The 25,296-nt window shown below is 36.2% G+C and overlaps 1 protein-coding gene across 5 annotated transcripts in view; it reads right to left on the bottom strand.

Annotated features, from left to right (window-relative positions):
* fli1 (Fli-1 proto-oncogene, ETS transcription factor) overlaps positions 1-25,083 on the bottom strand; it is a 75,967-nt gene extending 50,884 nt beyond the window's left edge. The window contains exons 1-2 of one of the 5 annotated variants that reach the window (XM_039764059.1): positions 24,800-25,083; positions 19,634-19,751 (exon numbers count right to left, since the gene is read on the bottom strand). In XM_039764059.1, the coding sequence (XP_039619993.1) occupies positions 19,634-19,705 (72 nt within the window). In that variant the 5' untranslated portion in view covers positions 19,706-19,751; positions 24,800-25,083. Of the gene's footprint in view, positions 1-5,092; positions 5,172-11,918; positions 12,042-12,815; positions 12,906-19,633; positions 19,752-24,799 lie in introns of those variants that run through there. The other 4 variants (XM_039764061.1, XM_039764064.1, XM_039764062.1 and 1 more) reach the window with 4 other exon arrangements.
* Positions 25,084-25,296: the final 213 nt, after the last annotated feature.

Here is a 25,296-nt window from a genome sequence, read left to right as displayed (position 1 = left end):
GCCTGGAGATGCCACCAAAATGCTCACTAAGTGCCTTGTCTGCAAGTTCTGATCTTGGAGATGCTTTTTCACCGGCTTCTCCACCGCTTTGGACAGTTGAGCACATGTATGTGATATAATGTGTTTGTGGGTAGTAAAATACTGGTGTGCCTTGGGATGTTTTTGGTTACAAAAAGTGCACCACCAATACACTGCTTTATAGCACTGCCGTGAAAAACCTTTTTAGCACTTTTATTTTTAACGAGTGTACGGCCTTCTATATGTTATTGAAATTAATGAAATGTGTAACTTAATATCATATTTACTAGAAAATGTTCATAGAGCAAAAATAGACAATACTTTCTACAGTACACCCAATCCATACTGCAAGAATTATATTGCACAGATATGCAGATGTTTAATTAAATTAGATTTATCATTATATAGCAATTTTATAAAAATTTTAACTTTCACTTACATAACAACAACAACGATCTATTTCTTGCATAGCCCAAAATCACATAAGAAATGACTAAGTAGACTTTAACTGGACCTGTTTATTAACAGCCCCTCAGCCCTGACTCTCTAAGGAGTCAAGAAAAACTAAAACAAAAAACTTTTAGGGAAAAAAAATGGAAGAATTAATGGGAAAGGCAATTCAGAATGATACCCCCTTCCATGCAGTTTGGGCATGCAATGGGGGAAATGCAGCACACAAAAACAGAACACAAGTAATCCTCTTCACAGAGCTGGATGGCCAATCAGTCATTGGCACCTCAGAAATGCTTTCTGGTTTCCTCCCATGGCTTTTAAATATTTGGTTAGGTTAAAACGTAACATAGCCTAATACTTTCAAACCTGCAGTGTAATGGAGGGCTAGTGTCTGCTCTGATATTACTGGGTACAAGGTGGGAAACAACTCTAGACAGGGAACCAGTCCATCACAGGGCCCACTCACACACACAATTTAGACTTTCTAACTAACCTAACCTGAATATCTCTGGAGATGTGGGAGTACAAGGAGTAATCCAACAGAAGGGGAAAACATGCAGATTGCAAAAAACATCACAAGTGCACAATTCATACCTATTCTGCTGAATCGGTGCGATGGCAGCCTAACACAATGTGTCACAATGTTTCCTTCAGCTCAGCTCGTGTATCTAAACTGCAATGGTGAACATGTCTAGCCAGAAAGGATATGTGTGCTCAGCTAGCAATACATTCTGGGTGATGTTACTGGGACACACACTGAGTTCTGTTTCTCTTGAGAAACAAAAAGAGTAGCTAAGGGTGGCTGAATTTAACTGCACTCAAAGGAATGCCAAAAATCAATGACATCAATACCATCTTATTGTTTAACCAAGCAAGCAAAAATTCACACAGGTATTATAGTTCTAATATTTTATTTTCAACATTCTCCTTTAATATTTGTTAAAGCATGGACTTTAAAATGGTTTTAATTAATAAAGGTTAAAGTGTGCTGTCCAATCTTGATTTGCTATATTTCCTATATTGTCATAAGTGCATTGAAGTTAAAAGTTAATCAATTAATACATTCTAATTGAAATATCGTATATTCACTTGAAAAAATAAAATGCTGAGAATTGGCAGTTTTGATTTCTTGTTGAAACTAAAAATATTTAAGGCGTATTAGATGTACCCCTTTAGTTTGTCATTAATAAAAAATAATAATCAATTGTCTAAAGTGCTGATCCTGTACAAGGGGTAGGAGATGAGTGACCACGACATACTAACATAAAGGGGGTTATGTGCCGCCAGGGACACACGCTGCAGCTCTGTCAATGCCCAAGTAAAACTGATGTCATTTTGGAAGTATTTTACAGAAATACATTATGACCCATGATGTTTTCTATTCCTTTCCAAATTTCAAATCGATTAACATTAGATCTCTCTTAGCGAAAGTCCAAGTTAATGTTTAGTTACACATTGTGAATAAGGAGTATAAAACATCCAAAACATTCGTTCCCTCTAGAGCCTAAATTATTATAAAAAGTCATTAAAAATATGTTAAGGACTTTCCTTAACATTTTCGAACGTTATCTGCCCTGTCTTGGAATGACGAAAAGAAGGCAATCTGTCAATTTCTTCATAGCTTTACAACATGAAATAACAAGGTAAGATATGCTAAAGTTTATCAGCATACTAAAGAAAGTTATTAACACTGGACTAACAATCAGAATATTAACAGTTTAAACGGTGCGGTCGTAGTTTTTTCCCCCTTTTTTCTCGTATCCCTTGAGCTCAGCAGTAGCTAGCTCTCTGGACAAGACTTCTGAAAAATTATGAAATTCTTACACGGACAGAAACATTATCGTCTTCGTAAAAATTTCTAGGGAAAAAATTCCCGGTACACTCTTAAAAATACATCTTTAATTGCATTTTACCGTTGTTTAATTGTGTGGTTCCTCTTAAGACTATTGCTTGACAAAGCACCATTTAATTCTTGGAAGGGTTCTTTGCCAATGAAGTTGGTTCTTTTTGCTTTGAAAAACTTGAAATGCGTAGAAGAAACTTGAAATCTTTAATGTATGGTAGGCTATCTAGCACGACACTTACAGATTAAGAACAAAACTGGACTTGGCCTGTGTTATTGTGTGCAGGGTACCTTTAAAATCATAACCTTTAAGATGTCACACATTTGTTACCTATCTGTTTACTGTACGAAGCCATATGGATCTAAATAAATAAAGGTTCTTTCTGGAATCTACACGTGGATGGGTTTTTTACGATGGCATCGCTCTAAAAAACTACTCTGGCCCTTTATTTAAGAGTGGTACTACTATACTACTAATAATAATAATGAAAACAATAACAATTATAAAAATAATGCCATCTGCCACTTAAAAATCAAAAACTATATACTAGGGACTATATAAGAGGGACATCAGACAAAGCTTGAGTAACTGTAACTCATCTGAAAGCGTATGTTTGATGTATTATTGCGCTGAAGCTTATTATTATTATTATTAATGTTATTATTTTCATTACTACTACTACTACTAAAAGTGTTATAGTTTGTATTCTTTAGTTAAAAAAATGAGAATGTTTAAGAATATCTAACTGGCAACTCCAATAGAACAAATTTAAGACTATTATGTTTAAACTTTATTTATTTTCAGCACATTAGTGGAAACTCATTTTTTTTTCTTGGCTATCCAGACAAATCTCTGGTCTACCATTTCCTCTAGCGATGTATTGTAACTAGAAGCTCGTAGCTCTGTAAACCCATCTGAGAACTGTCTTCTGCTCAGTGACTTTAAGGACCCCTTTCCTACTCTCCTGTTTATGGCGTCTTTCTATAACTTTTAGGGATTTCAAGAATCTCCACTAAGTAAATTTTTTTTACACTGAAAACTTCCAAGAATGAGATTTTTGAAAGATATTGCGTGGCTAAGGCTTTTGTTTCAATAGTCTGCATTTACTGTTGAAGATTATTTCATGGAGTCTGCAAAACCACAGCATAACCCCAGACAATACGTTCTGTTTTATGGGAAGGCAATAATAATAATAATAATAATAATAATAATAATAATAATAATAATAATAATAATAACAAACAGTAGGATAATAACATACTTTCGAGTATTGCAAATAATATTGTTGGGATGAACATTCCGTTTCCGTTTTAATCAAAACTTTGATCTGAGCTATGTATGCCAATTCAAAATATAGAGACCTGAACAAAGTAAAAAATAATAATTAAGGAACATAAATATAGCCTATTAATATGAAATAGCAGTTATTAATTAAGTACAAATGGAAAGAAAGCCTCTTACTTGAGCTGTGTTAATCTGAAATTTCTAAATTACCATTGTATGAAAATAATAACTGGTTTTACACATATTGTTATTTTCTAAACCAAGAACTGAAGTTTATTTTTATCTTGGTACCTTCGATTTACAAAACTGACCAGGTAGGTAATGATAATCGATTTGATTAATTTTTGATAATTCAGAGTATTTAGACGCTTACATTTTAACATGAATACGCTGTTGCCTATTATAATCAGTTTTTTACAGGTGCCTACACTTTATTAATAGTTTTTGAGTGGCATGCGATGTCGAAAACGTACATTAAAACAATTATCGACATTAAAACAGAACGCCACAAGTGACGATTGCACAAATGTCCCAACCTTCTAAATTGCATTGACTCATTTTAGTCTCCTCTTAAGATGTTATGATAAATCGCTTAATTAAGTTAGGATTTCCTGTTTTATCGAATTTAAATTAAAAACCCACAATAAAGATGAATCTTTATTATTTTAAATCATCATGGAAAAATCCCCAAAAAGGCTGCAATAGGAAACTACAAACAGCTATTACAAATCTACATTTTCGATGAATTTAGCATGCATACTGTCACTAATCGCTAATTCTCATTTTAATTACTCGTCTCCAATTTTCCAAAATGAACTATTTTTTAAATAATAATTTTTAGTGTAAAACATAAACCTTCTGCACTGTTTAAGTCGCTTATTGTTCCGGAATCCTTGAAACTCTGATCATATAAACACGTAATAAGAGTTTGAAATGAATCCTGTGGTCAGGAATATTACACTCTCAAACAGCTTTCCCATCTATTACTGACATGATGTGATACGAATAAGAAATTATTTACATTTGCACCACCTTTTATTATTTTTAAAATCTATTCTATTAATTTTTCATAGCCAAATATAAGTTAATCTTTATTTCCGTGTTTAGGTTCATATCTATTTGTATACCTCATTCTCGTTTAGACAATTTTAATACTCTCGCAAACAACGAATAATGCCTTGATAAAGGTGAATATATAAATTAACGAAATTGTGTGAGTAACTCCTATAGGACTGTACCTCCCATGCACCCTTTTATTCAACGATTGACTGGCACCTGTCTTTGTGTTTTCTCTATCTGATTTAAATTAAATATTACCCTAGGTAGTATTTTCGAAATACCATCAAAATATATAAATCGAATAGTTCGCATTCTCAGCCCTGTACCCTTGAATGCATAGGCATCACAAAAATATATAATCATTGTGTTCATTTTTTTTGGCTTAATACAGACAGTCTTCAATATCACTATACCTTCTGTTAAGTAAAATATACCTGCTTAGATATCCACATAAAGAAATCCGATAGACAGCTAAACGAAATGTGACGAAATTTACCAAAACGACCTCCTGCAGTTTATGAAGTACAAACGCTTCAGTTTTAGCACAAGAGCGCGGTCCACGCAAACGCATTGCACTTGCGATGGGATGAAAGAGAGGCATCAATGGGAAACATTTGGGCCTTTGTTTAAAAAAGGATGAGGAAGCATGTCAGGAAACGAGATTGTGTTGAACAGGAAGGCTACTTCTCTTCTGATAAAGCTAAAACTCGAATGAACAACGTTTCGGTACAGTTTTAAGTCAATCAAGTCGCTGGCAATGTAGCAAACATCAGGAAGACAATGCAGAAAGAATGCGGCGAATGTGATGCATCCGGGAGGACGTTAAATGGAAAATGTTTGGATTTTATGTTAAAGTTTCTTCACATTTATAACTTATACAGTAACGTCGTCCAATTCTGAACCGGGTAAGAGTTCACTGAAAACTCACACCATTGTGTATTGCATGGTTGCACAGAGAATGTTAAGAAGAACGTCGTCATTACTAGAAAGCAGTCCCAGATTGTCGTAGATCAGACGACTGGAAAGAGTTGACACCGTTCAGAGCTATGTACTAAAACAGTGTCAATTACACCTCACGATGCTTTCAAAGGAGGAAAATGTAATAACGTCATAAGAAAGAAAGAAAGAAAGAAAGAAAGAAAGAAAGAAAGAAAGAAAACTCTATTTAGCTCATGTCCACCTGACCAGTTTTTCATCATTTTCAAAGATGTGTAATTTATTATCAAAAGTTTAAAAAAACATATGTATAATAACCACTGACTAATTCTTAACCATATCATTTACTGAGTGATTGTCACAAAAGATTTGCACTAAATCTGCTCATCCTGGGCGAGGTTATTAGAGTGACAAGACTATTCTCGACTTTCAAGAATCAAGAAGAAAGCAGCAAGCAGTGAGCAAGGAATGGGTCATAAATCCAGCGTCCCACCACACCCACAGCTCCTGTGGTTTGTGAGATTTTCACTCCGAATTGCATTACATTTTAAGTAATTAGTGAATTTGTTTGTTCTATATTTGTTAGGTTTGTATTTTTAAATTATTCAAAATAATTTCAGTTTTCATAAAAAAGTATTTTAAATGATAATCAATATTTTAAATGATACATTATGCAACAAAAGCTCTTCTTTTACAGTTTTCCTGTTCTCATTACATATTCCGCAGGTAGATCAATTAGTCCGCTGCTGCTGCATTTTGTTTCACATAATGAGAAGCAAGTGTGGAAAAAAATGAAATCAGTTACAAATTATAGTCTTCACTAAGAAGGGAAATTAAGGAACATGACAAGTGGAGAACATTCTTGTGAACCTTATCTGCAGCAGGTCTTAGTCCTAAAGAAAAATAGAAGTGAAGAAAGGGAAGCAACAGATGTCAGAAAATTCCAGTTACACTAGAATTGTGATGAACATGATCTTAATATGATTGGAATTCAGTTCAGTTTATTTCTAAATAATGCCATTCCACTTCATTATAAACAGACTGCTCATTAGTAATAATGGAGTGCAGTGGATTGTTCAAATTATGAGCATATACTCATTCTTCAAGGTACCATAAATTGCGTACTATTTAATGCTCTGTGTCAGCACACTCTCTTCTCAGCTTAGGTATCAGCATTTAGACACATCTTGGAAATGCTCACAATACCTATGCAAATACACGCGGATTATCATTTACAATAAAACACATTTTAAAAAATCTATAAAATTTGGAGCAAGATAAACCATTTTGGTTGATCATGAAGTGTGCCTTGTTTCACTGAACTAATGCTTTATTTTCCACCAGTTTGACAACTTTCCCTTATTGCCTGGCCACTTTGAACTCTGGATGTATAATGTACATTTTTAGTGCCTGAACTCAATAAAGGAGAATTCAGCCATTCAACCATCCCTTCTCTTTTAAAGGTCACTCACTCCAGATCTAGGGTTGTGAGGTCAGGAGTCCACACGAACAGCACGAGACACAAATCTGGAGCTGAACTGGATTGCATGTCAGTTTATGGCGGAGTATTTACACCCACATACTTACAGTGGAATAATCTAGAGCTACCAGTTATCTACATGGGTGGCAAACTAAAGGAAGGAAGGAAACAAAGACAAGCCTTGCAGACACGAGGAGAGTGTGAAAGCTTCACACAGGGATGTTTAGGCTGAGATTTGAACCCAGCGTCCAGAACTTCAAGGACAACCCCGGTAACTAGTTAAACACGCGACAAAGCTATGGCTTCCTGTAAAATGCATACTTGCAGTATTAGTTTATGCTTTTTACACTTCTAGAAAAGGCATTATATGACTTAAAAGGTGTCCTTTATGATAATGTGGTCTTGATGGCTATGTCAAGAAGCCTTCATTTATTAACAGATCGATTACACAGTCAAACAAATATGCATTTAAAAAGAAATAATATTTCTAAACAAACCATTTTTTTCACATTTGGGAAAACACTGGCCTCCTTGTTTAATTGTAACAAGGGATGGTTGTTAACTTTTGGTTTAATGCAGACTGTGTTATTCTTAGCAAGACGTTTGGGACGGGGGTGGGGTTAGGGAGTACGGTGGGACAAGTGCCCTGTGAAGTTTATTTAAACAATGGTTTTCCTCATTTTAGACATTACATCTGACCCTAAATGGACCCTTGTGTAAAAAAACACAGCAAAGAGACACTTTGAGTATAATACCTCACTTCAAGTTTTGACATATTTCAAACATATTCAGGCACACTTTATAAGACTTTTTTGACATTTAAATTGGTCTAATAAAATAGTTTTACTGCAGGAAAACCAGTTGTGAGTTTTGTATATAGTTTTTTTTTCTGTTATCAGGTTAAGGAAAAGCACAGTAGTGGGCACTACAGGCCTAAAGTCCATCCATCCATCCAGTATCCAACCCGCCATATCCTAACTACAGCAGGGTTAGGTACAGCTCACCGCAGGGCGCACACACTAGGGACAATTTAGAATCACCAATGCACCTAACCTGCATGTCTTTGGACTGTGGGAAGCCCTAAAGTCCAGGGTTTAAATCCAAGGATGTCTATTTGTGGGATTCCTCCAGCTAGTTCAGTTGTGTCTTGCATCCCACAAATGTACGAGTTACCGTGATTGGCAACTGTGATCCAGCACTCTATGGCAGGGTGTGTGTGTGCGTGAGCCAGGGTGTGCCCTGCCCTGCCTAGTGCTCGGTGCCAGCACAGCTCAGAGCTTTACTGTATTGAGTTCAGAAAATGAATGAATGACTTACCGGAATTATAAATGTAAAAAGGTTTATTGCATGAGTTAAAATATTTTAATATATTTTTAAAAGAATATTTTAGACTTAAGTTCAATTCATTTCTTAATTGTAGGTTAAGGTACAAAATTACTGCATTTAAAAATAGACAGCATACAGTTTCAGAAAAACATACAGTAAAGGCACAATCTGTTGTTAGCTGAAGTTTCACTTTGACACTGTAATGATACTTTAAATAATACTATGGAGACTGCTTCATACACAGAACCATTGCAGTGTAAGTATAATGACAATTGAACCAAAGCTGTTGTCCACATTAATGAAGCTCCATGGCTTTACTTTAAGGTTTCCATTGTGGCGTAGCACCATAAGGCACTGACTTTTAAACCATGAAATTGCATACCCATTGGATAAAAACTTCTGAAAAAGTAATGTATCCTCCACAGGTGCAAGTTGTCCTATATATTTTCCATAACACTGTTAAAAATAAAAGTGCCACAGTTGTTCTTTGGGCCAATGCCACAGCAGAACCATTTTGAATTCCTAAAAGAACCATCCATATAAAGTCTCCAGAAATAACATCTATTTAGTTAGATCCATAACAAGCTCCATAATACATGATAAAAAAATTGTGAAATATCAATAATATCCTGATTTTTGAAGGACTCTCACTATGCACAATAACAGACTACATTCAGATTTTCTTAATCTGTCAGTTTCCTGATATCTTATACTGTGCAATAAAGATTTTTGTTTTATCCACAAATTAGGGACCTTTACAAAGCCCAAGGACCCAACTTCTTAAGGAAGAAACTGATCTCAGAATGAAATGGTTCTTTTTAGAACCATGCAGCCCAGTACAATGCTATTTTAGAACCAATATTTTAAAGAGTAATTCGTAAATTTCTTTTTTCCATAAAAAGAAACTTTGCTAAGTATAATTTTTAATTTGATCACATCCCAGAAATTAGAGTTATTTACATGAAAGATGATTCATATTTCATAGGCATCTTTTAATATAACATTTTCAATCCCAAATCCATTTAATCCAATTAAAGATTGCAAAGACCCGAGCCTATCCTGACTGCACTGGGCACAGCACAATAAAAAGCCATGGCAGAGCCCACTCGTGCACACAGACCCAAACTGACACGCACACAGCGATGGATGCCACTGGTAATTAACCTAACAGGCACGTCACTGAGAGTGTGGGAGGAAAAACCGGGAGACCGTGAGGAAAATCCACATGGGGAGAACCTGCAAACGCCACAGAGACAGCTGCCGGGCACGAGACTAGCCAGGATACCAGTCAGTGAGGCGACAGCGCCACCCACATGTAGCTTGTAGAAATAAAATGCGCACCGGTAGAAGAGCTTACGGTAGAAAAACGCGAATTGTGGTCAATAAGGAAATGTAATAGATTTAAGATAAATCAGACATTTGATTTCAGCGTCAAAAAAAAAAAAAAAACAAAACAAAAAAAAACAAAAAAAAAAAAAAACTAAAGCTAAACTAAATAAATAAAATGCAATTGAACATTAGTCGGTTTAAGCGTTTTGACCCTGGAAGAATCAATTGATCTTGAACGTAAATGCATCATTTCATGAAATGAATAAGTTAATACCTTATGTATTATTTTCCTACTCAAGCACTTTCAAAAGGGATTGCACACAGAAGTACACACTGTTACTTCACAGCAGAGGTCCAGCCTGCTTCATTGCCATATGGAGTTTGTGTTTTCTCTGTGTATCTACGCGGGTGCTCCGGCTTCCCGTTGACCCTGCATTTGGTTAATTGGCAGCCGTAAAATGTTGCAGAGTGTTTGCATGAATGGTACCTTTGTGAAGGACCTTATCGTCATCCAGGTGGGATTCTTGTCTTGCACCCAATGTTTTCAGGAACGTCTGACTCTCTTCCATCTTATAAACTGATTAGGCCCATTCTTAAAAAATAAAAGTGCCAAAGTGGTTCGATGCTACGGAAGGATACTGCGTATGGTTCCCAAAAGAACCTTCCACATGAAGGGCCCAGAAAGAACCGTTACTTATTTGGAACCGTCATTCCGTATATACCCATGAGTAAATGAAAACAGGTTAGTGAAATACCAATGGGTTCCAATTTTAAAGGGACTCCTGCTTGTTACAGTAACAGTGGGCGAAGTTCAGGTTTTCTTGATCGATTAGTACCCTGCTTGTTTATCATACCCTTCTTTAAAGATTTCATTTATGCTAACATATTAAGAATGTTTTAAAGCTCAAAGTATCAATTTCACGTGCAAAGAACCCTTCTCGGAATGAAATGCTTCTTTGTCAAGCAACGGAACCGCACAACCCAGTAAAGTGCCAATAAAGAGCTTTTGTTTTAAAGAATGCAGACAAAGTAAATGGACCAGTAGAATATGTAAGTTTTACATCACCGTGACCATTTTCGGGCGCTGTTAGTCCTTATTTAGTTTGGATCAAAACAAGCCTTCAATGAATTAGAAACACTAAAGATATGGCACTAATTTCGAAGTTTTTTTTTTTATCTTTCTTTTTAAACCGAATATTTGCGTCCGCTCGGGTGTGCTAATCCACGGAAAGGCAATAGTTAATGTCACTAAAATGAAATGAACAAACTTCAGTAAATAATACAATGTTGAATATTTTACTCGAACAACTAATAAAGAGAGCTGAATTCTAGTAATTTGCTTTTAAAGATAAAAAGTATGTGGATGTACCTATATCAATAATAAGAAGTCATCTGTAAAAATCATTTCCTCTTCCTAACCCACTCTGTCACCCCCCACACACACACACAGCACACGTATCACCACCACTGTTTTTACTTCAGACGTTGAATGTCTTTTTACTGATTTGAGAATGTTAACATATGCTAGAAAGATTTTGTACATTTTAGATTATTCGGAATCCTACTTGACACTTTGCCACCAAAGCACAATTTAGCAGACCGTAAGAGTGCCCTTAGTTCAACTGATGTGCCACCATCCTCCGCTATGTCCCGTTTATTTGTAATGCTCACTTTTACTTGCAAGTCACAAACATTTCCTGGGCGCGCTGCCACCACAGTTGCGCAGCATCTTGAATTCAGTGCAAGTCTACGAGCTACACTCAATGCTCTTATTTATCGGTAAACAAAACACATGATGGAAGGCATGTATTTACACAGATCCGAGACAACAGTTTCAGTTAACACGTTTAAAATGACTCAAGATCATATAATTTAACTGGTGCTTCTGAACTGAAAACTCATGCAGGTTCGCGAGTCCTTTATCACCGCGTATTCTTTCGCATTGAACGTGCCTGCGGTAGAAAGGAAAAGGAAACTTAAAAAAGAGGAAAAAATAAGGAAATCGGGTTACCGCTTTGGGTTTGGGGAATTGGGAAGTAACCACTGAAATATGTATAGCGCTTTAGAGACGCGGAAACAGAAAGGAGAATGTAAAAACAGACTGGAAAAAGGCAGCGAGACAGCGCTCTCAATACTGCATACAGGACGCACCCCCAAACCAGAAAAAAAAAAAGTATAGACAGCGTTACCTTAATCGTTCCGTCCATTTTGGGTAAATTCCTGCGGGCCCAAGGAATATCCCACACATGACACGCTACTGAATTATTTGTATTGCCTCCGATATATGGCGAAGAGAAAGAGACAGTTAACCGGATGATTCTTTTTTTTCTAAATTTGGGAAGTGAAGTCACTGCTTCTGAGAAGGAAACTATGCGTGTGTCACTGTAGCCCTGCCTTCCAAGACTAAAAGCAGGATATTTGTCCCAAATAGATAAGGGGGAGAAACAATGGAACCCTTTTCCTCTACTAAGCCTTTTGGCTACTGTAGTTAAGAAAAATGAATAGTTGATTCGCACTCACATAAATAAAACTAGCTCTTTTATTTGAAATATTCCTTTCCAAAATATTTACACAACCACCTCGTCACATCACCATAAATCTACTCGCTAAAACTGTTATTTCTAAAATTAACAAAACAAACCCCGATGTCCATCAGCTTAGCTTCCTTTTGTTCTATTTTGTTTCGTTTTTGTAATTCTAGTCTTCTTTCTGTTCTTCGCCGAGAGTAATATGTAACAGTAAAGTCAGGACCTTTTGAAAATCCATCTGCAGCTCATTAATGTTTTTAATAAGCCATAAATCATTGCAGGAAAACAAAAGCATTACCTACATTCTGGAGTACATCACCATAACGTCTACAAAGTGGAGCACCAAGAGAATCCCAGCAGATCGAGACTTCTGCGTCACTTTTACCTGCCTTGAAAATGAAGTCTACAGGTTGTGTAGTCGTCACTGTGTAATATAACGGGCTATTCAGCTCCGATGTCTAGAATTCCGACAAGCCAGCCTTTCAAAACTAAATATCTGCATACCATTTCACATAGGAAAAAAATCTATAAAAACAAATTTAAAATGTCATAGTTTACCTTTTTTAAGGCAGGTATTGCCACTCTTAAAGCTAGGACCCTCCCCTTCGAGTCCAAGTTTTGGCAAATCTTATATTAGAAAGTCAAATTTCTCAGCAAACACTTCATAAAAAAGACGGTCTCCTTTTTAAAGTTATGTCTTGAAACTGAACTAAAATGAAGCTTATAGTAAAGCTGTAAAGTCGCAAGTGGAGAAACCTCTCTATCCCTCTACTCTGTCTTTCTCTCTCTCACTTTCTTTCACAGATGGCAGACATGGAGCCAAAAATGAACGTGAGCAAATCTGTACAGGACTCAGCCAAGGGAGGCTGACAGGGGGGTCGTGCTGTCTGCTCCAAACCTGGGGGTCTGAACACATAGAACACCCCCCCTCCACACACACATACACATATACATACACACACACTCTACCGCCACCTCTCTCAACACACACACACATACACACACACTCACTCACACAAACTGCACCACCCTTGAGGCTTCCACATCTGGATCCTGCTAGGGGTCATGGCGCCTTTTGCCTGGGGCCACTTCAGTGCAGACCAATTAAGTTGGACCCCCTTTAGTTAACTCTTTGGTTTCTTGAAATTGTCATTTTTTCACGAATACATTTTTTGCTAAGTAAAATATGAGGAAAAGAAACCATAAAACATATCACTTTTTTTCTTCTAAAATAACTATTCGTCAGAAGAAACACACAGTCACACAAATTAAATTCAATCCATCCACCCATCCATTCATCTTCCTAACCTGCTTATTCGGGGCAGGGTTGTAGGACATCTGGAGCCTATCCCAGCAATCATAGGATAGAAGTCAGGAACAACACTTGGACAGGGCGCCAGCCCATCTCAGGGCAAATACAAACACCCACATACACAACTAGGGCCAATTTAGCAACGAAAATTCACCTCTCCTGCTTGTCTTTGGACTGGGGGTGGAAACTGAAGCACCAAGAGACCATGCAAAACTTTATATACACTAAATTAACTTTTATCTATTAATATATTTGTATAACATAGCATTTAGAAATATTGCCCTCATCAAAGGAATGGCATAGCTCAAATGTCACATCAGGTTACTATACAGTTCTTCAAATCATAATTACACTGGTAATGTTATTTACAGGCCTTCTGTTGTTTACTGCAAAAATCACTTACTGTTACTTATTATATTATAAACTAACCCCGTAAGGAATTTGATGGCTTGGGTGGAGACACAACCCTTGATGATGCAGTTGGACTGGGGCCACTGATATCCTGGTTATTCTTAATCTTGGCTACTTTGAGGTGGGGGTATATCAGGCAGACTGTAAAGCCAAGAAATGTGTAACCAAGAATACTGGCTTATAAGCCACTGCATTAACAGATTAAGAATGTCAAAGTAAAGCAGTAATAGCAAGGTATGACTTTGTGTAATTCATAAAATTAAATCACAGAGCAGACCTGAGAGTAACCCAGAGGATTTTAACTATAACAAAACATTTTTGAAATGGCAGTAAACAAGTGAATGTTGGTTTATCATAAGGGACCACAAAACATCTGTGTTAAGGATGCATTCTGACAGCCAGCATTTAATTCATGTCATAAACGGAGAAGCCTTACCAGGCTTTTTAGACTATAAGTTTAAAATATATAGCAGGTACCAAAAACCAAGGCTTCTACATTAGCCCTGGTTTTTATTAACAAAACTGTAAAATATTAATTAAGTGCATGCTGGCATGCCTTCAAAATACTTTGTACAGGATAGGCAACTAGTAGTTTATGATAATTAACAAGAAATGACAAAACTCGTAAATACAGGGATATTCTCGTTTTTATTCTTGTGAGTAGATTATAAACCAAGTACACACCACACAGACACACACACACATATTACTGTATATATAGTTAAATGGTTGCAGTTTTACATTTGTAATTATTTTCTCATATACACGTATATGTACTGATATAATAATGTGGCTGCAGTAAAGCGAAAAAGTTATCCTGAATGAAGAGGAAGAAGAAAAAGAAGAAGAAGAAGAAGAAGAAGAAGAAGAAGAAGAAGAAGAAGAAGAAGGAGGAGGAGGAGGCAGTTATTTAAAATTATACGGTTCAGGCGTTTTTATTACAGTTTTACTTGCCTATAAATAGTTGACATCTAGCTTTATGTATTCCCATCACACCGCAACTGCACTGTTTTTTTTAAGCCAACTATGAGTTGCACAATTTTAAAATATGTCCCCTTCAGATATTAAAGCAAAAACCGATAAGAAGAGGTTTTGCATTGCTCAAGAAGTCTAGGTATTTAGAAATGTGGTGTCGTGACAAAGGTTTTTTTTCATCTAACCACAGATAGCGTCCGTTTGATAAGGATCGGTACTTTTTCAGGCTCTATCTACATTTGGCTATAGCGTTCTACTAAGTCCCTAGTCTCATAGGGCAGAAAAAAAAAAAAAAAAAGAAGAAGAAAAAGAAGAAGAAAAAAAAAAAAGCCAGAGCACAAACAGTGCAAGCTGAAAACTCAGACAGCAGCACACAGGCTCAAACTGTCTGGCCCCTTCCTTGAGGCCGTAATTAATTTGAGATTTATTTTTATTGGAGAACCCAAGTCTCGCCTGACCTTACCAAAACAAGACTGCAGCTAGACCATGGATTCGCTTGAATGAAGCAGAATATTTCTGTAAAACGTTTCTTGAGGCGTGCCTGCTTTCCATTCCCTCCTTTTATATCATTTTACATTTTTGAGTAAACGAGCACACACAGCATTTTTTAATCAACTCTCCATATTACTAAGCAACCGGTTCCTCGCATACTTATAACGTTATTGCATTAGGACAAGTTATCATAATAAATATAAACAGTATTTCCAAATCATCAATTCTTTCTTTCTTTCTTTCTTTCTTTCTTTCTTTCAACACACGATTTTTGACAACGTTATGAATTTGATTATTTCAGCTTCAAAAATGAGGATAAAAAACGAAACACATTTTTTTGCTATGTTATGTATTTTGGTCTATATTATTTTAACTTCTAAAACAAGTAAATACTGTAATATGTATTTGTTTATTGGACAATTTTCCCACCATCACATGAAATACCCAAGAACTACCATCAAGAATGCTGCTCTTCGTATGCCGTTAATCAGATATTAGGTTTGTACACCCAAACAAGTGAAAACAAAAAAAGTAAAAACAAACAAAAAAAAACAAAAAAACACCTGCTTTAACACAAAGAACGAAAGCTAAATCATTATATTTCCTCTTTCTGAATAAATTAAATACCTAAAAAAACAAAACGAAACAAAAAATATTAACGACGAGGATGCGCTCATCTGAAGTCCGCGCCCCAAATAATTTTATAAAGTAAGAAGTGGCCAAGCATTTTAGGTTAGGAATTCGCTCATAGAGTTTTCGTATTTTAAAGAACATTACAAATAAAAAGACAGCAATGAAATATTACACAGCGGCTGTATTGTAACAAGGAAAAGTTACCATTTCTTTCTCTGCAAGGGATTACTTGATGTAATAAAAATGATTTCCAATTAATCCATTGATGTATACTTGTTAGTTTTATTCGATCATTTATTCATTAATAAAAAGGAGTACTATATACAGCTAGACAAAACTACCACGATCAAAGCATTTATAAAAAGGAGCAGAATAAGTCTGCCTGGAGGTAATCAAAATGAACTAAACTGTATCTGACAAACATATTGATAAAACTTTTAATTTATTTTACTTAAGAGAGAGACATACTTTTTTTTCTCTTCTACGCCGGTCTCAATTCTTAGACATCGGTTTTAACATAACCTTCAGGTGTTTATGGTTTGGAACATCTTGAAGGTAAGATTATGTTTAAATGAGAAAAGGACCTATTATATATTTTTTTAATAAAAAAGTAATACCCAGATCCCAGTCCCGCGCTTTTATTAATATGTTAGATTATTAATGTTATATTTTCTTCACAGTGTTATCATATTTGTTACCGAAGGGTCTCGTCTTTTCTAATTGTAGCACATGCAGTACTCTTTAACCGTTCTAAAACGATCGTTTGGTTATAAAGAGCAGGACCAGTTATTTTCGTTCTAGCGTGATGACATTGTTTTACTCACAAGCTTATAATATTACACGAAACACAGAGGTGATAAACTCTTAGGACAAACCAACCGTTAATTAATGGCTTGGCTACTGCAGTGCTTTTTTTGCTATGTAAATGAACAGGAGTAACTCGCCCTGGTTGCATGTGATTTGATGTACAGACTGTTTTAAAACGTGTAAGCCAGATGTCCGCCTCTTGGTTTGTTTACATTCTTTGGGACTGCGGTGAAAAAAAAGTATGATGTCAAATATAATAGTGCGCTTAAGTAAACGAGAGGTTGCCTAACGTTACGCGATATGACGCACACTTTGTGGTAAATAGCTTTACATACAGAAGATAAGCATACTTTGGTGAAGGTTTTTGTTTAAAGGCAGTACAAACATACCGGGACCGCTTAACGGTATATTACTAACCGCTGAGACTGGATTGACGTGAAAAAAAAGAACGAAAGCAAAACATACACGTTTTGAATCAACCATCTTTCAGTCAATGTATTAATGAGTTATATAGTTCTTTTTAGAGTAGAAATTACTACTGGCGTGTACTACAGATGAAGAGAAGTCAGCACCCTGTAAATACACACATGCAAGGAAACAGGTAATCTGGAACGGCGACCACCAAAAAATGGATCTTTAAAGTTTGTAGACAGCTTGCACCGTTTCTGTAGGCTTCAGGAAACAGATGAGTCTTTATTTACATAAATAATGTGACTAAAGACCCCAGAAAAGGAACGGGGTGCATCTTATACCATATAATTACCAAACTGTGCCGATTTCTTGCTTCGTTTATAATTACGATGAACCTATTTTTTTTAATCTTTTGAACGTTGCTATATGGGGTCCCTCATACACCTCCCCCTACCAGAATACCCCAAATAAAACCGAGATGCTACATTGGAAAGAGAAGCTGGGAACCAATAAATGCATGAATGAATGTTATGGAAAACATTATATGTCTGTAACTCGGTTCTGCTCCCCCCTCATTCCCATCACCAATTAAAGTATCCACTATTTTACTAAACACCAGTAGCATCCGTTTTAAATGCACGAATATGAAATTGCTACTGCATCTACTAAATAAATATAAACACTAACGGTACTTCTCTTCATACTGAGCAGTATCAACTGTAGTATTATACACTTTTTAAAATCACGATTCTACAATGGCGCTTAACTGTTGTCTGCTTCCTCATAGAACCATTGTTTGACAAAGAACTCCAAAGGGTCCTGTTGAATCATTGAGCTATTAAAAGGCTCCAAATATGTGAATTAAATAGAAATCTTTAATTTATAACAGACTGAAAGGTACTGAGGGATTAGGAAAACCTGAATTTAGCCTGAGTTATTGTGGGCAGTATAGGTGTCCTTTTAAAATCAGGAACCCAAAGGTATGTTAGAAATCGGTTATAATCTATTCATGGAACTTGTTACGAATATAAAGAAAAAATGGTTCTTTCTGCAACCTTCATATGGACGGCTGTTCCGGGAACCAAATATGGTTCCCCTATGGTATTACCCTAAAGAACCGCTTTGTCATCTTCTTTTTAAGACAGGTATCATCTATATTCTAAAGAACGTCTTCACATATAGAAACTCTTTAGTAAGAACATGCAGTTATGTAACCTGAACTCATCATCATCATCATCATCACCACTGCCAGCCTTACTCGTTTGGATGAACACTAATAGTTACAACTTTGCCCGCGAAAATAGCTGTGCAACATTGTTACTCCAAATTTGCTTTAACAACACTAAGCTGCTCTAGAACATCTCATTACAAAGCAACTGAGTAATTTCATTTGCGAACGTTGTGGAAGGAAAGCTTCATAAATTGTTCTTCAACACTAATTTCATCTCATTATTTAAAAGTTCTTCTCCTGGAGTGATACTGTTAACGGCTATTAAGACAGTACTACAATTTACCACTTCAAATAATTAAATATAATGCTAATTACTAATTGCATCTGTTTGTTTCAATGATGGTTGCTTCGAATTCCCTAACCAAAAAATAATAGACTGCTTTGTGCAGTTAATGTAACCACTTTCTATACGTAAGAATGATGTGAATTTAGATTTACTTTTGATTTCAAAAGTAAATTGTAGACTTTCTGTGTACATTTTATAAATTAGAACTTTTAATAAAAAATGTTGCTGTTGAAACTGAACACAAACAGCCTCAACACCTGTTCTTATCTATCTATCTATCTATCTATCTATCTATCTATCTATCTATCTATCTAATAATAATAATAATAATAATAATAATAATAATAATAATAATAATAATAATAATACATTTTTTAATCAAGGTCCACAAAGTCAAACACACGAATTTGTTGCACACGTAATACAAAAGAAGCGTTTAAATTCACACATTTAGCATGTATCGATCAGTACCCATCTTAACATACAAGAAACCCAGTTTCAATAGTGGCTTGAAAAATTTTGGCACCTCTTACTTTTAACCTGTTAGATATGCTTATTATAACGAGATCTCTTTAGCTTATAACGTATTTGTTTCTGTTTAAGCCAATTAACACAAGTACAGATTTTAAACCAATTAAGTTCCCTTTCCAGAGAAAACACACAGGATAATGCGTTAACCAAGTGCACAATGCCAGTCCATCCCATTAACCATCCTTTAATTTACAAATAGGAAGACAGACTGTGAAACAATCATGTAGCCCGGTACTACAAAAGAAGACAAAAGTGACTTAAGGCCTGTTCTTCTTCAATGACATTACCTGGTTATAGGGACGTTCTTGTCTTACCTTGACGTAAGACGACGTGTCGGGAACAGTCTGGAACATTTTCATTAGAAAAGAGGCCAGAAAAGATCACGCACAATTCAAGGTGTAGGTCCTGAAAAACAGATTCATAAAATAAAATAAAACTGTAGATCACAAATTATTATGAAAAGTCTTTCAATTGAAAAGAGCAGTGGTGGAAATTATATTTAAATTAGAGTCTTAGCAAATTGCTTTTATTCTTTAAAACAAATTGGCATTTAAATTAAAGGAAATACAGTTAATATTTCAGTTCTAATAACCCTTACAAATTGTTAGGACCTCAAGAAACACGGTACAGCCCTGTGCGGCCCTTTATTAACAATTCAAGTTGCGTGACATTCCGGATTTTGAACTTAACTTTGACAGGTGCACCACAGGCAAGGTGGCTCAAGAACATAAATAAGAAAAACATGCTGAAGACATTAATTGTTGGTGTTGCCTTAAAGTTAAAATTAATTTATAAAATTTGTGATCCAATCTTCTGGCTTCTCCGAACAAAAGAAGAAGCGATAACTGTTTGAAAAGTCCTGCTCGACAATGGGGAAAGGACACTATAGCTTAAAACCGCTTTATTCAGAAAACGTTTCCTCGTGTAATAACTTTGGGATGAATTAAATAAATTGACAGTTAAGAATTCTATGAAAATAGCTGGGAAGAGGCGAGGATGTATAATTATTATATTGTCTAAAATTTAAGTTAAACCTGACACGTTTTTCGATTTGGTGCTATAGAAATGATACAGTCTTAAAAATAAAGGTGCCAGAGTAGTTCTTCAGAGCGATGCTGTAGGGGAGCCATTTTTGGTTCCCAAAAGACCGGTCCACATGAAAGTTCCAGAAAGAACCTTTATTAACTTAGATACTTGAAAGGCACTGTACAGTAAATAACCATGAATAGATGGTAACAGATGTGTGAAATACCAATGGTTCCTGGTTTTTAAAGGACTCTCGCTGCATACCATAACACGGGCTAACTACTGGTTTTCTTAATGTGTTAGTGTCTTGCGAAGTAGCTTACCATACATTAGAGATTTTTTTCCACATTTTAGGAATTTTTTCAAAGCACAAAGAACCAACTTAATATGCAAAGAAACCATCCCAGAATTAAATGGTTATTTTTCAAGCAATAGCTCTATGAGGAATCCAACAAAAGAACCGCATAGTGCCATTAAAGAAACAGGTTTGTATTTATTATTTTCATTGAGTAAAACTAGTCTCCACTGAATTATGTAACGTTATTTCACCTGCTATGTTTCCCAGTTTTTCGGAATACACTGTATAATTTGTCAAATTAACGAACTTTACAAGTTTAGTTTTCTGCGGCCGTTTGTTTCTACGGGAATAATTAAATGATCCAGTTGATAAACAAACCCCAAGAAACTGTTAAAAAAGAGGGAGCCTTGTAGACTAACGGGAAATGGAAAACGTTTTTCACACTGATAATCACCGACTTCTGAGGGAGCTTGAAATGGCGTTCTCTGGGTGAAAAATTATTTGCTTTCATACCTCATCACTGTAAACGTTGCTGTCATGCATGGTGTTAACCATGGTATAACTTTTCTTTCTTTCTTTCTTTCTTTCTTTCTTTCTTTCTTTCAAAGCAACGAGTCACTGGCGTTTTTTTTTTAAATGACACTTTTTTTCCCAAATGTAAATCAAGGGTGGCACAATTGTAAGCTGCAAATTGGGAATCAAACTAGATTTCCAAGAGCGGTAATCACTAACTATGTGAAGTTTAAGCGACTTCCTCGTGTCCACATGACCAGTTCCGTCTCATTCCCCCCAAACCCCCCCCAACACACACACATACACACAAGAGTATCGGGCTGATTGGCCCCCAAGTAAGTACGCTACAAATTAACACAAGCTGTCTGGCGTTAAGTACTATTGTGTTTGTTAACGTTAATATCAGGTTATTTTTAATTCAGTAGGCAAGATACCAATATGCGGAAGACCTTGGAGCATCATTCTGTTTAAGGAGAGAGCTTGGCTGTAACAATCGAGGATGATATGATTAAATAAAAGAGCATAGGCTCGCCATCATCACCCATTCACTGCAACGTTTATCTATCACTTATGGTCAACATAAATAGATAGATAGATAGATAGATAGATAGATAGATAGATAGATAGATAGATAGATAGATAGATAGATAGATAGATAGAAGGGTCCTGCGTGGAGTTTGCATGTTCTCCCCGTGTCTGCGTGGGTTTCCTCCGGGCACTCCGGTTTCCTCCCACAATCCAAAGACATGCAGGTTAGGTGGATTGGCGATTCTAAATTGGCCCTAGTGTGTGCTTGGTGTGTGGATGTGTTTGTGTGTGTCCTGTGGTGGGTTGGCACCCTGCCCAGGATTGGTTCCTGCCTTGTGCCCTGTGTTGGCTGGGATTGGCTCCAGCAGACCCCCGTGACCCTGTGTTCGGATTCAGCGGGTTAGAAAATGGATGGATAGATAGATGGATATTGTGTGTCGTATTATATAATTATACAGATCACCTTCCGGGTGCAATATGCCCTACAGAAAAAATGTAAAATTCACAAACTTGTGGATTTCGCCTTAGAATCATTTTCCCCAGGTCTTCTACACTCCACATTCTCCGCCTCTCTGTTCACATGCATGGTCTCACAATCCCACTTTTCTAATTTCAGAAAACCCCTGAACATATTGAAACAGTTTTCTCCTTAATAAGTGCTGCGTATAAAGTTTGGGGTGAAAGGGCAGACCAAGGATTGTATGTCTTTAGCCTCTGCTACAAGATGCAATTACCAAGCTGACTTGCAAACATTGCATTTAACATTCCTTACAGTCAAAAATATTTAACATGAAATATATATGTATGTATATATATGTGTGTGAAAATATTGCATTTTGATATTTACAAATCCAAAAGACTTGAATTATATTGTATTTGAAATGAACAATTTGAAATTGACCATATTTTTAGCCATATTGCAACCGAATCATTTAATATTTTATATAATGAACCAGACTACTGTATACTTATTTTATGTGACCCGTAAAAAACAATATTACGTGATTTTATTCTATTTTCTACAGAAAACATTGGGACAAAAGTAAAAAAGTTGAAATTTGACAAAGGTAACAGTCATTGACATGGAATTACATAATGTCTTACGAGACAGAACATTAAGTTCTGATATCCACACGACCAATACACACCGAGTCTGGACAGCGGTTGCTTACTCGGTGTTGTAACCTAACCTTTAAATGGATTGTGTTTCTTCCGCCACAGTCACGCACGTGACTGACCTGGGGCGACTGCATACTGGTTTTCACGAACCGGGAGAGGATGAAGAGAAAAGGGGAGGGGCAGGGGTAAGGGCGGTAAGGCGGTGGGGGATGTCAAATTAGAAACACATGGGATCGTGTAACAATTTTCGAATATACTAACACATATATAAGCAGAAGGCAGAGTCAAGTTTGAAACATGAATTCAAGCTTCACAGCTAGCACGTTTTAAATGTACTTCTGCTGTAAGTATTATATTGGGATAAAAATACTATTACTTAATATGTCAGAAGATTAACTTTTAAACAAGAAAAAGTTTTTTACTGAGATAACAAAATAAAGAGAAAAGAATAGAAAAATCAGTGGTGATTTTACTACATATACAATTTTTATAGGGCGCGTCTGTAAAAGTCTTGGAATTTCACCCCGCAGCTTACCTCAACTTTATGCTTGACATTCTAAATCAGTAGAAATACAGACAACCGTTAAAATATTGCAGACTCTCAGATTTCTTAATGTATAAACATGGGGATAATGAACGTCTGCTTAAAAAAATAAAGTATTCACTTTGTCAAGTCAACAGGTAATGTTTAAAAGTAAAGATTGCGATTCACTTTTCTAGATACTCTATGATACTATAATTATCTATGCCACCATTCGTCAATGCGACAATTGAACCCATCGATTTATTGAACCTGCCGAATACAATTTTATAGTTGCAGGGCCAATCTTTGCAACCACAAGCAGGAGGCAGAAAGCAATAGGTTGAAGGGTATCTGAACACCAAGAAGAGTAACTTTAAGAGAGCATTTTCAGCTAAAGTTTGGGTATCACTTCGTAATCCTGAAAACATAGAGTAAAATGGGTAAAGTATGCCTAGGTTAATTACAAGATGCATTTAACAGAGTGGAGAGGGGCGAAGTAAATTTTAACCGGCACTGCCTCTCGGGGAACTGATAGGAGACTGAACTAAAACACTGAGATACAGTGTCATGCAGTGTCTATTATTACCAAATATGATTGATATCTATTTTAATTTATAGTTTGCCATATTTATTCTCACTGGCCAGCAAGCTGTTATTGTAAAAAAGTGTTTTGAGTATGATAAACTAATACACATACATTTTCTGGTGTATTAAAAATATAAAAATTTTCCTCCGAATTTAAGATAAGCAACACATTAACACTCTAAAAATGAATTATTATTATTTTTCGCCGAAGAAAGTAAGAAAATCCGACGTGCTTTCCTTTAGAAACACAGAATACACTTCAGTATCAGCGAATTATTTAAAATAAAATCAGCTCGAACACATCACATCTTTAAGGTAAACTGGGTCTTGTAATACGTACAGTTCTCATCAATCATGAATATCGAAAATATGAAATTTAAAAATATGATATAAATCGTTTGCAGTATCATAATTATAAACGTAAATATGCGCACTCTTTTTCGTATGAAGGCGCTATATGATTCCTATGAACTTACACCCAACTAACGCATACCACGAGCGTGTCTTCTTACGATCTCCCTGTGTTATTCACTCCGATTCACCAAACAATAAAGGTTATATTACTGCAGATGGTTGCCGAGGTGTTAATTGGTGATTCTATACTTTATCCTTCAGTTGTAGACGGCCTCTTCTGCCAGTGGTTCCCTGTGGTCGTACAGTATTGTAAGAGGACTTCCCAGATGTCCACAGAGCCATGCCAGTGATAACTCAACAAATACAAGATGAACAAAACTACAAGGCTCTCGTTACGTTCAGTAATTTTTCCTGCTGTTTCTGCTAGACTAGTAACAATTTAAATATGGTCCAGACATTTGAGAAATGATCGTTAAAAAAATTCTGCAGAGAAGGGGTGTTACTCACCTTTTAAGGCTGGAGAGTTAGGCGAAGGGGGTCGTACTAATTTGCCCAGTTTCCGGAATTAAACTACCGGTAACAATAAAAAGAGGTCTTTATCTTGATATTCTGAACATTGATTTGCCTCTTTCTCGCCTTTTCCCGATTTTGATGTCAAAAATTCAAGACAAGAGCGGAGTGTACATCAGTAGGAATGGCTCCCTGATGCCGAAGCTGAACCACTAAAAAGGTAGCGACGATCCTCCACCCACTCCTTCATACCACCCATTCTCCTCTCTTCTAGGAGGGAGTCGGAGTCCCGCAAGTCAAGTGATCCGTGAAACAAAAGGAAATTTAGAATAAATGGGAACAGAACCGTAAAAAAGGAAAACTGGCTCCACGCGCCCCTCCCCGTTTTTATAGCAAATAACTGACCGAGGTTCCCTTTTAATATCTGCACTTCCCACCCATGTCCAAAAGCTGGAAAACTGCAGGCTTGTGGAAGCCGTTTACACTACAAAGGT

This window comes from Polypterus senegalus, chromosome 9 (assembly GCF_016835505.1).
Source record: "Polypterus senegalus isolate Bchr_013 chromosome 9, ASM1683550v1, whole genome shotgun sequence".
Classification (NCBI taxonomy): Eukaryota; Metazoa; Chordata; class Cladistia; order Polypteriformes; family Polypteridae; genus Polypterus; species Polypterus senegalus.
This window is presented reverse-complemented; position numbering and strand designations above follow the sequence as displayed.